The sequence below is a fragment of the Lutjanus erythropterus genome, chromosome 4 (genome assembly GCF_056507025.1).
Source record: "Lutjanus erythropterus isolate fLutEry1 chromosome 4, fLutEry1.hap2, whole genome shotgun sequence".
NCBI lineage: Eukaryota > Metazoa > Chordata > Actinopteri > Lutjaniformes > Lutjanidae > Lutjanus > Lutjanus erythropterus.
The window spans coordinates 38,328,838-38,341,547 of record NC_139320.1 but is presented as its reverse complement, the minus strand read 5'-3'; the positions used below and the strand labels follow the sequence as shown (position 1 = coordinate 38,341,547).

Below are 12,710 nucleotides of genomic sequence, written 5' to 3'. Positions count from 1 at the left end.
AGGAAAAACATTTATTTTTGATTTTCGGGTGAACTGTCCCTTTAACTGATGTAGTGCCAAAACAAAGTTGAAAGATGGCAGCGGAATATCCGGAGATAAACATTTTAAGTTATAACATTGGAATATAAAACTTTTCAATCACCAGCATGAGTAGCATAATGATACGGTGATTGAAAATGCTAAACAAACACTTAATCATTCAAGTGCTCGTTCTAGCAAACACCGTACAATAAGAAGCAGACAAAGTTTAATTATTGCCTCAAATTGCGTGCTTATTTTGGGAATGTTATAATTGGGTTTCTGATGCAGATTTTCTTGACATTTGGGAAAACTCGAGTCAAATCTGAGCCTACTCCACATTAGTGGCTGAGTTTCGCTGAGCTAATTACATGAGATCCGCTGGGCCATCTCGAAGGAGCTGCTAATTTAGGGGAAATAATCAGCAGTACAGAAAACTTGTTGAAGGAGTTTTACCATGAAACTGCAAGTTGCCCCACCTGCACATGATCAATATACCTCCTGAATTTAGGTTAAAGGTATTCAATTCCTCTCCCCTGAGACACTGGCATCCTGCAGGTTTGTGTGCCTCCCTGGTGGGTTACGAGTCAGCGCGGCCCAATTCCACCTCACATACTAATGCATTATAAAGTATACTATAAGAAAGTTAGACTAAAAGTTCTGTACATACCAAGGTTAATATAGTTAACTACAACTTAAATAAAAGACAAAACTAGATGATAAAAACATTGTAGCTTACTAAAATGAAAAATAAAAACTACACTTCAGAATTGTACTTACAAAACAAACTCAACTAAAATAAAAAGTACAGAGGAAATTTCTTTAGCTTCAGTCTTTTGTTAGTTTCTTGAGACTGAGATGTCTACATGAGCCTTCACGAAATCATCTGTTTGTATTTTAATAGCTATTCTGGACTTCCTGAATCTTGCCCCTGCCATATACCCCCTAAATTATAAACTAAATGTAAAATCTAATACTGAAACTGAACGTTTTTAAACAATAAAAACTAAACTAAAATGAACAAATCCACTCTGGACACTAACTGAAACAAAAGAGAGAACAAAAATGAAAATACATAATAAACTAATGAAAAATACAGAACTATAATAACTTTGGTACATACAGGAACTGATGCACGACATTCACTGATATCAGTCAATGGCAACTTTAGAAATATATCACCAGTTAGTAATTTGAAAATATCACAAACTGCAAGTGCAAGTGCTATCACTAAACACAATAAATATATCTCTTTTTTAGCATCTACCAAGTGGCTTTCCCAGTGTGTATTAGTGACTTAAAAAGGTGAGAATTTATTTGCAGAATCCAACTGGGACACAGTTAATATCAGTCTACTTTGCACCATGTGTGGTTCATTAACTCCAGTAGGAAAGATGCTTGCAAAACAGCAGCCCTCAGGTACCAAAGATTTAAATATTTAGTTTCCACTATCATCCATATTGTCTTTATCACTTTACCTGCTCTCCTTCAGTGAAGACGTGCTCGCCGTAGCTCCAGCTGATGGTGGGAGTCGGATCCCCTGACGCCTCACAAGTCAGCGTTACCTGTTCCTCCATTTCTGAAGTGCTCTGGTTGACAATGTACGTGATCTTAGGTTTGACTGTAAACACAAAAACAAAGTCATCACAGCCATTCTAGCATAACAACACGACAGCCAGGTGGTTTGGTAGCACAAGTACAATAAGTAGAGGAGCAACTCTGTGGATTTGGGACGAGTTCAAAGGGAGGATGAGGATCAGTCGCTTGACAGGTGAGTGGGATTCTAGTGGCAGCAAAACTGCATTTAAGCTTTTCCAACCATAGCAGCGGCAAAGTTGTGATAACCGTGTGTGGAGCCAAACTTAATTCATGTAATTATTTATTTAGCCTATCTCAAAGGAGCCGGTCCCCATTTTTGTTTACATTTGAGAGAACTGTCATGTTACAGTAAACCTAAGCTAACCTGAAAGCACAGCAGGGTTTCACAACTGTGACATGAGCACTGTGAAGCAAATTGAAGTGCTACCTCTGAAATGTGAGGCTGAGCATTACTCTGTGCTTTCATACTTTTCATTCCACTCCAATGAAGGGCGAACACATGGATCAAGCAATACGCTTGCAAAATGTAAGCCTATTCAATATAGCATGTATAATTTACAGGTTTCTGCAAAAGAAAACAATTGCAACCTTGTATTAAAATTATGTTATCTCAACTGAAATGATCAAATAAACTAAGGAACAGCTGTGCTGTCATTTTGTTATTTCTAAATTAAAAGTATCTCATGCAATAATTTCGTATTCGCAGCGAGGGCTGTCACAAGTCGATCAGCAGGGTTGGAATCAGAGCTGATTATCACTTTTTAAATGGATTGTAACAGCTATGAAAAACAGGGCTCAACAATAAGGATTGTCAGCTAATTAATTTGCCTGACCAGGTAAGTGGCAAAAAAGAAAACAAAAAACAATTAAACTATTTTGATAATTAATTAATTAATTAATTGATTGTTCCATTTTTTTGTGTAACATGGCAGAAAATGCTGTTTTAAATACTGTTCATGTTTATCCATGGATGGAAACTGCCATCTCTCAGCTTTGTTTGACACTGTATCAGTTAAAGGGACAGTTCACCCCAAAATAAAAAGTACATGTTTTTCCTCTGGCCTGTAGTGCTATCCATCCATCTAGATTGTTTTGGTCTGAGTTGCAGAGTTTCAGAGATATTTAAAGACCTTGTTATGAGCAGTTTAATGTAGGAACTACTTTCTTTCTGTGGTAGAATCTACCAGAACAACTTTAGAAACTACTGGAACAACTTTTTTTCTACTAGACAAAAAGTAGTTCCTACATGAAACTGCTCAAAACAAGGTCTATGGATTACCTTGAGAAACTGCATCATGATTTTTAGAAGAAGACACTGGTTTTGAATTTTTCAAATGTTTTTTTTTTTTCTGCTTTGAGCACCAAAAGCCGGGTACCATTTATTCCCATTGTACTGGAGAAAAGGCAGACATCTTTACAACTGATAACTTTAAAACTCTGCACCTCATACTAAAAAAAATAAATGTAGATGGATCAATAGCACTATAGGCCTGTGGAAAAATACGTATTTTTGATTCTGGGGTGAACTGTCTGTTTAAAGACATGCTTTGGACTTTAAAATACTGGAATAGACATTTTTCACTATTTTCTGATATTTTATAGACATTGCAGCCCTAGATTAAACATGACAATTATCTTTAGTCTTTGATGGTATTTAATAGCTGCTAATACAACAATCTGTTTGAGGACAAGTGTAAATTAAGGTTGGGCAAGTAGATTTAAAAAAAAAATAAACTTGAATGCTGAACCCAGATAACCCTGATTAAAACACTGGAACCATTTGAGGATTCAGAAGTGTGAGCGATAGGACCAGAGAAGGGCACAAACGAATGAACAATGGATCCAGCAGTTTTAATAAGAGTATCCACACTGACGATGTGTGTCAGCAGCAAATGAAGTGAGCGGAGCTGCTTTGAGTATTTCACAGGTGCACGAAGCTTCAAAAGTCTCTGGCGCTGTCTAACAACTTCATTTAAATGTCAGTATTTTGTTTATGCTGGAGAGAGAAGAGAGGAGAAGAGGGAAAGAAATCCTGCATAAACCCTGCTGCCACTACAGCTCCAGACCGACACTCAAACAGACTTTTCTCAAAGATATTGATGCATAATACATTTTTAGGTTCAGGTATTCAGTGCACTTTGCTTTGCTAATTTCAGTGTGGCCTTATTTAAAGGCTCTGAATATCTACTTTCTCAATCAAACTTTGACGGTGCATGAACAGGAAATCTCCTCCTACAGATAGAACAGTATTGGTTATTTTAAATGATAGATGTCTGCATTTCTTTTTTGTCTGTGGTTTGAAGTGGGTGAGGGTAATCAGTTGGAGATAGAGGGTTGTCACATCCTTGTGAGCACTATATTTCCAGTACTGTCAATCAAATTGATCAAAACACACCCACACAATCCTGATGAAGCTGGTCTTCAAGTGTGAAACTCTTGATAAATAATAGGCTACCTAAAGCCCCATTCGGACAGCACTCCTTAGTAATTTAACACATCGTTCCGGCCAGCATTTTAACCATTGTGACATTACAGGATTACATTCGGCAGGACAAAGCCAAAAGAGACAGCAAAAGCTGCCTCAGGGCCCACAGAGGGAGAGACAGGAGGCAAAGATGCTGTGTCTAAAACCATGCTCCTTCTAAGAATCATAACTCAGTCGAATCTTAACACACAGGGACATAATATTGATATCATACAGTGTGACAGACACTTCTTTAAGTCAGATGTCTATCAGGAATTGATGTCCATAAATTCACTTACAAATTATAGAGAAAAAGACATTTGCCATTCAACCACAGTTGTCTGTACATCCATAGGTACACTGCACTGAACTTCTAATTCTGCACACCTTTAATTGTGCATTAAAAATCAAATGTACAAAACAAAATGCAAACAAATTTTGGCTAAAAAAGACAGGTTTCAGAGACAATACCAGTAACTGCAGCAGCTGGCATTACAACAGGCCATTTGTTAACCTTTTCCAGCCTCTGTTTTTTGTCATATTGGTTCCCTAATAGGCTTCTATGAGCATGTTTCCGTTAGAGTAGCAAAAACAGTTCCAGCTTACTCCATTTTACAGTAAAGTAAAATTTCACACCAATATGAAAAACGAAAAAGAGTAGAAGGACAAACTACTCTACAAAGATAATTACAACAGCAATGTTACGGCTGTTCATTTGTATGACTCAGAGTGCTTGAGAGCAATGGAAAATGACATGAGAACTATCAACATTTTTCATAATAGCTGCATATGCAAAATCTGCAACATGGTTATGGATAGTGCCAGACATATATATCAGTCAGCCAGTATTATCAGTATTGTTGTTGGATATTTTTACAAAATGTAATGCAGGTTGTTTATTTGATCCTTTTTCTTCCTTCAAGTTGGTCTATTTGTGTTTTTTAAACATTTGTAGTTATTTCTAATTGTTAAAAATACAAGTAAAAGTTTACAGTTTTCAGTGCCCTGTTGTCATTTTGGATTTTATAAATGATGAATATCGGCCTTTATATATCAGTATAGTTTTTTCTTCTTTTTTTTTAAACTCCCTAATATCGGCCCTCTGGCCCAAAAATCCAGTAGCAGTTGGACCATAGTTACTGTGGCTCTTAGTCACATTTAGTCATAGTGGCCTTGAGATGGACTCCAACAGGGAGAAGAAAGAGAGTCAGACCAAAAATCACCTGGCAAAGGACAGTGATGACAGAACAGGGAGAGATGGGTCTCTCATGGGAAAGAGCACAGGCCAAAGTACGAGACAGGGTTCAGTGGCAACGTATAATTGTGGCCAGAAGTCCCAGGTGGGACATAAGCTGGAACTCTGACTGGGCTGAAGAATTAGCCACATATGGACTCCGGTCAGGATTAAAATGGCTGACCAGTGCAGGTTATGTTAAGATCACCCCACCGCCCTGAGAGAAATAAATTCAGTCTGAATAGAGGCTGACATTTTTTTTGGAATCCTGTGGGACACGGATTCCTCTGGGTTTCCCACAGGGTGGGAGTCAATTTTACTATTCATCATGGGTCTGGGACAGGACAGGAAAATGTCAACGGGAGCTGAACAGGAATCATAATACCAGTAACTCTGTTTTTTAAAAATTAACATAATGCTAGTCATTGTATTGTCTCTTTTTTACTTTCAGGTGATTATACATGCATACATTTATACATACATTTTTTTTTTATCAAATTATTTCAAATCAATCAAATCTGAAAAATGTGAGGTAGCACCAACATGAGCTCTATGCTGTGTCATTAACTAACACACTGTCATGGTGTAAAAACTAAAAGTATCCACTATGAAATATGTTCAACATGTGTGTAAGTAAATGTCCACTGGTATGTAGCCCACCAATTGGAAACAAGTTTGCATTCATTGTTCAAACACTAAGAAACAAGAAACAATAACTCAATCGAAGACTGAGAAAATAACAAAAATTATTGTATCCAAACACCCGGGGTAATTTCAGCTTTTTACTCAGATATGAGTGACGGGAAAAAGTAGCAGAACTTTGAGGGTAATCCAGAGTGAGTCAATGAAGTGATATAAAAGTTACTGAAACAAAGTTATTTAAGTATATTTATCATGTAAAACGAAAAGGAGGAACTTCAATTTGAAACAACAGGTGTTAAGTCCGGGAAAGTTGAAAATAGAATTTGGGACAGTGTGGGTCACTGAGGAAAAAAGTTCATTTCAAGCCTTGGTTGCAGCTATGATGTGTGTGGACTGTGAACTGATGGGAACAGGAAGGGACGGGAGTCATTCTTCTGAGACTGGGACCTGAATTTTTTTAATTCTGTCATGGGGTTGGGATGGAGCAGGAATATTTATAATAATATAATATTTATTTATTATTTTCTTTAAACATCACCTTTAATTGTTGCATGTGATTGTGAATGTTATAGTGAAACAAGCTTCAAGGCAGCATACTGTGCAGCTGTAATATGTGAAAAAGTATAATTTTGTAATCAGACTCGAAAGGTACTGAAAATTCAAGAACTCAGGATCAAGGGAGAAAATATCTGGAAAACACAGTTACACATTTACACAGCCTCCATACTCAGAAATGGGAGCTTACAAGGATCCGCATGATTGCAGCTTTTCCTATATTGATGCAAAGAGACCAAAGCTTTAGGAGTGCAAGAAAATCTTGGAGATAATGAGATAAATCTTGCTAAAGAGGTAAACAATGTGCTTTGAAAGCTGTCCTCAGTAATTTTATGGTAATTGTTTACCCCTCAGAAAAACCAGGCCTCGGCCGCTGTTGTTTGGGAAAATAAACTGCACCAACTAACTCGTTGTAAAATTAATTGACAGAAAGACTGCATGAGCTAATACTGTGATTGCGAGTCAAATTACGGCCGTCGTTACGTGACAAAATAAAGGCAACAACAACAACCTAGTGGGCAAAAATGAAGAAAAAAAGAAAAAGATTTCAAAGAGTTCAGCTGAGCTCATCCCACTTGGCCAGATCTCTAAATCCTTAAGCTTCAGCCTTACATGAAACAAGCACAGCCCACACTGAAACAACACCTCATCTCGTATCCCTTAGAAAACAGACACATAACCATACTATTGTTCTTCCCCCACCTACATACTCTTATACCTCATTCCCACACACTTGGAACAATTTATATTGTCACTTTAGTTCATATACGTATACAAAACATTTAGCCTTACCAAACACTCTCAGACTGAGCTCCTGCTCACTTTCCCCAGCCTTGTTCTTGGCAATGCAGGTGTAGTCCCCCTCATCCAGCTTGGTCACATCCATTATTGTCATTTCTGAGCCATCATCATTAAAGCTGTACTTCTCTCCAGCCTCCAGAACCACCTCGTTCCTGCAGGAAACAAACAGACAACTTAGTTTCAGTATCAATGAACATAAAAGTGCTATTCGCTGTGTGGATTCTAAATCAGCTGTTGTAAGACACTTTTCAGGTAGCAACCATTCTATTTTGGATTTGGCAATCTGTGTGGTGGTGTGGTGGGAATGTGGATCAAATTTTATTCCAATGTGAATGCAGATTTATCTTTTAACTTAAAACACTACACCCCAGTGGCTTAAATGAAGAGTTGGATATGATCTTGACTTTTCAAAAACCAGTGGGTCCCACTGCCAGTGCAGACAAAAACACCATGCCATTCAGCTGTTCTCATGTGTCTGGTGTCTTGGCCTGCTGCTTTTTTAAAGACTGCTGCCACACAGAGATGAGCTGCAGAGTACAATACAGCACACATTTGTCTAGATATTTAGGGAATTATTACTTTAAAAAGTAACACTGACAGTAAAGCTGTTTCACATTATAATCGTTTCATTTAGTCCACGGATCACATTCAAGCTGAACCGTAGGGGGTGATCTGTACAGACCAGTGACAATCCGTTACACTCCTAGGCGCTGGCAACTGGCTTCATGTGTGTTTATTTACCCCTAGACCATTGACTCGGTGCATCTGTAGAGCCAGTCTTACATGGGGAGGCTCATCATGCATGCTTCATTCTGCATTGAGAAAAGTCCAACATGGACTGACATGTTTGCACATTTTTGCTCTAACACAATATTCACTTTCTGTGCAGCCCAACAAGAAATATCTAAAACCTTTGTCCTTCATTGCATATGTGACTTTTTTCTTGCCTACAGCACTAGAGTAAAAGACTAATAAATTATAGTTTTTTGAGACGCAGCTCAGTCCTTGTGACACATGATTTTTTAACATTATATCCATGTATCCAAATCAATTTTTAAACTGCACCATGTTGCAAGGTTTCCTCTAAAAAAATAACTGTTCCTAATTGTGACCCTTCAGTCTTAACAAAGTAAGCAGCAGTTCCTGAGATCTTTGAATGACAAAGTGAAAAAGATCGAAGCGATTAAGCAGAAGTGTAGTGAGGAAAACAGAAAAGAGGTGAAAAGCTGAAAATCTCGGAGCAGAGAATGTTTTTAGAAAATGAGGGCCATGATGTTTTTCTTCTGAGGGCCTTTTGACATTTGGTGTTAAGAATCAATTTGAACAAAAATGGCTCATGTATTTTCATTTTGTCCTCACAGAGTATAAATTGTTTGTCATCCATTGGCAGCCATGTAAATGAGATAATGTTCTTTGGCCTCTGACTGTCTGTGATTGCTCACAATACAGCTTTCAACAGCATGCAGGTACCGTCTAACTGCACAAGTACAAAATATTATTTCAAGGGCAACAAAACACAAAAAATCCAAGGGCAACAGTAGCTCCTGGGCTGTTTGCACCCACCCCCAATCGAAGCTGTCTACACAGCTAACTGCTGTCTTGGAAACAAAATGAACAGGAACAGTTTAACAAAGCAGGAGCCTCAGTGGCTGTATTCAGATACACACAATAATGTTGCTACTGATGACACTCCAGGCTTCAGGTTTCACTGTTGACATGCACCTCTGATACCCTGTGATTAAGTGTCCCGTTGCAATGAATAAACCAGTTGGTAGAATATCCCAAATAGCTTAAAGTGTCTGGCGTACACTTTGGCCTCAAGTTTGATGGAGGTAGACTGGTGCATATGGACCAAAACCATTCCTCCTTTTGGAGGATATTCAACCCTATTTTACTTAAGGAGCAGCATAATGTTTCTCTCTGACAACAAACTGAACCAGCAGGGTATAATGTAAAAAAATAAACAAACTTTATATCATAATACTGTGCAATATATATAATAATGTAAATAATGTTACATAAGAATGTAAATGATGCAAGGTTGGCTACAGGTTACTGGTGGTGAGAAAAATTTCACTTTTCATGCAGTCTTGCTGTGTTATAGAAACCAACAACCTTCATGACACAGAAATATAAAAGGCTATAATGAATTTCACCCTCGGCTTTCATTTCTTATGCAGGAGCAAAATGTTTCTGTGAAATGACATACTTAGGAAACTACCGTAAACTCTACTATTATTTCTCCATAGACTCATCTCTTTAGTTTGCTGCCAGCTTTTACCGATTTGGATAGTGATATAATAACCAAGATGGCAGCTTGTGTACAACACAAGGCTCAGCATCTCTCCTGATAACTGCATTTTGTGGTCTCAGTACCTGTACTCTGTGCAATGACAATAAAGTCTAATCTAATCAACTGACACTATGTGCCAACAACCATTTACGCTGTCTACAACAATTGGTGCTATCACTGTTAAACACAGTTTTTTAGTTACAGTGTGGTTCTATGGATGCCAGTGTTCGTCTGTGTCTGTTGGTCAGTCCTCTACTCTGGTCCAGACTAAAATATCTTAACAGCTATTAGATGGATTGGCAATGACTGGATGGATTGCTATGAAATTTAATACAGGTGAGGATACTCAACCCTTAACTTTTCATCTTGCACCATTATCAAGTAAAAATTTTAATGTGTTAATTAACATTAACACTCACAAACATCAACATGTTAGTAATATCACAGTGAGCATGCTTACATGCTGAATTTAGCATTTTGCTCAAAGCACTACTATACCGATGTACAGCCTCACAGATCTGCTAGCAGGACTAGTCTTGACTTATAAGCAATCACTTATGTCTAAGGAATAATTTGAAGGGTGATACAAACATGTTTAAACTTGATAAACTCGACAAATAATACTAAATACAAAGGACAAGAACTTAGTTCTTTACATGCAACAGCAGCCACTTTATTATTAGATAGAGTGCTGTTTTTTTAGACTATGTTTTTAGACTGTTTAGACGGGGTGGTATGAACAAAATGACATATCACAATATATTTGACTAAATACCTCAATGTTGATATTTATTGATATTACAACAATATTGTAGGGACAATTGGTGCTTTCACAAAATATTAACACAATGAGAATTCTGATAAAAATTATCATCAGTAAGACTTAGTCATTATACGCATCTTGCTTAGTCTAAGGCAATAACAGAAAGGCTTTACTATGATGCATGCATATCATATATGCATATCACAATAAAATCATATTCCAAGTCTAAGACAATATCTGGTCTCACATCACAATATCAATATCAATAAAAGACAGAGTCCTGCTAACTACAAGATAATTCTACACACTAACAGATACATTGTATAAATTATTAGTGTGATGTGCTGTCATCTTACAAATGCTGCTGCCAATGTTAAAAGCATTTGTCTCCCTACTTGCTAGCAGAGTTTTACCTTGTCCAGGTCACCATGGGTTCGGGGTAGCCATCAACAGCACAAGTCAACATGGCAGGCTGCCCGACATCTGCTGTGGCATTCACCTCTGACTGCCATACCCTGATGGTCGGGAGCACTGAGACACAAAGAGATACATAGGTAAATAATGTAAAAGCTAGAAAGAAAAATAAATTAATCGAGAGATGCATACATAGGCAGCTAGTCACATAGACAGATAGTAGGAGGGAAAACAGAGACAGATGCAGTGACAAATTCAGAACACTTATTTTAAGCACACTCATTTGCTAGGCTCAGAAGTTGCAGGAAACAGACTTCATTAGCATGGAACATCTTTGATACACGGTTGCTCTGGGCAACTGTTTCCACATTGATGCTGAGCCTGGTCGCCTCTGAGGCTCTACAGCTTATTTAAGCGTCATGGGACACCTGCCGCACAAAAACATGCACGCAGGAACAGAAAGGAAAAGAGGAAACAGTATGAGAGCTGCTAACCGTTCACAATGACCTTGATGACCCGCAGATCAATCTCGCCGCGGCCCATGAGGCGACCCTCGCAGGTATACGAGCCCTCATCTGTCTTCTTTATGCCACGGATCTGAAGGTGATTGTTGCTCAGTACCTTAAACCGAACTGAAAGGAAGCAGAAGATGAATGCATGTATTATATATTTGACAGTTTAAAATAGGCACCCACTTTAAGTATTGATGATCAACAGCAACTGTTGTGCAACCAAGACGGTTACATAGTAATGTAATGACGCACAATATATAAAGAAAATAGCTGCCTTAATTAGTCAACCATGGCAAAGATTCACTTTGATATATCTGCCGACAACCTTTCAACACTTTAACACTGATGTCTGATTTAGTCTCTACTATCTGTGCTTTATTATTGCAAACTTAATACTGAATTTATACATTTTCTTCAAGCTCCATTAGTCCAAGGAATATGCAATATTTCCATCTGTCTGGGGGATAATGTTATATAAAAAACTGACAATACAACAGATTATCTGTAACTTTGTCAAATTCATCTCAGTGAGCGGGCCCAATGCTACTTCCACCAGCTCCAGAAAAAGAGGAATATGGCCAAAGCCCACAAGAGCCCCCTCAGTTTGAGATGAAATGTGAACCGAATAAATTTAATCATGTAGTAATTCAAAATACTATTACAACCCACACATGGGCTTGTGTTATTATTTTTCCAGTGAGCAATACCAACAATACCATACGCATTATGATATTGCTCAGTGTCAGGGGTGAATAACAGAGAATCAATTGCATTTTCAAATCCAAAACCAAATTAATTTTTTCTTTCAAAGTGCAGGGTAAACCCTGAAGGAGAATGGCAACAAAAGCAGGGCATCAACAATTTCAAGTCCAGCACTGGTAAACCACTGTGTCGGTGGTTGCACGCTGTAAAACTCTGTATTGTACTATAGTATGTAGTAGTTTATGTGAATTTCATTTAAAATACATAACTCACATTTTTAGTTTTACAGAAGCAGCATGTAAAATATGGACACCTGTTGAAGGTGATGCCAAACACAGAGGAGTCAGAATCATACTTGCAAACCCTCTCCATTTGCAGGAGAGGCTCCTGCAAATAGGAATGAAACACCAATGAAAAAACAAGAGACTCCTGTTTTTCGTTGCTCCCTCCCAGTTTACAGCAAATTTCTGACACTATACAGCCTGTACAAGCCCTACAAGTCTTAAAGGTTTAGTTTCCACCTGGACAACAATACAGTTGCACTAAATGTTTTTTCAACAGCTGCTTGCACCCACTGCGTGGCTGTATCCTCTCCTTAATATATTCATGTTCAGTGAGAGTCGTGTCAAGAAGGGAACCCTTGATTTGTGAAACTCTCGCAAGATTTGTACGAGTTGTTGTTGTTGGTTTAGAGAAAGATCATGGTTTGGGTT

The 12,710-nt window shown here is 38.0% G+C and overlaps 1 protein-coding gene across 9 annotated transcripts in view; it reads right to left on the bottom strand.

The window, feature by feature from the left end:
• ncam1b (neural cell adhesion molecule 1b) overlaps positions 1-12,710 on the bottom strand; it is a 114,113-nt gene that overhangs the window by 44,565 nt on the left and 56,838 nt on the right. For all 9 annotated transcript variants that reach the window (XM_084717902.1, XM_084717903.1, XM_084717906.1 and 6 more), the window contains exons 5-8: positions 11,278-11,415; positions 10,783-10,900; positions 7,305-7,465; positions 1,497-1,639 (exon numbers count right to left, since the gene is read on the bottom strand). In XM_084717902.1, the coding sequence (XP_084574028.1) occupies positions 1,497-1,639; positions 7,305-7,465; positions 10,783-10,900; positions 11,278-11,415 (560 nt within the window). The remainder of the gene's footprint in view (positions 1-1,496; positions 1,640-7,304; positions 7,466-10,782; positions 10,901-11,277; positions 11,416-12,710) is intronic.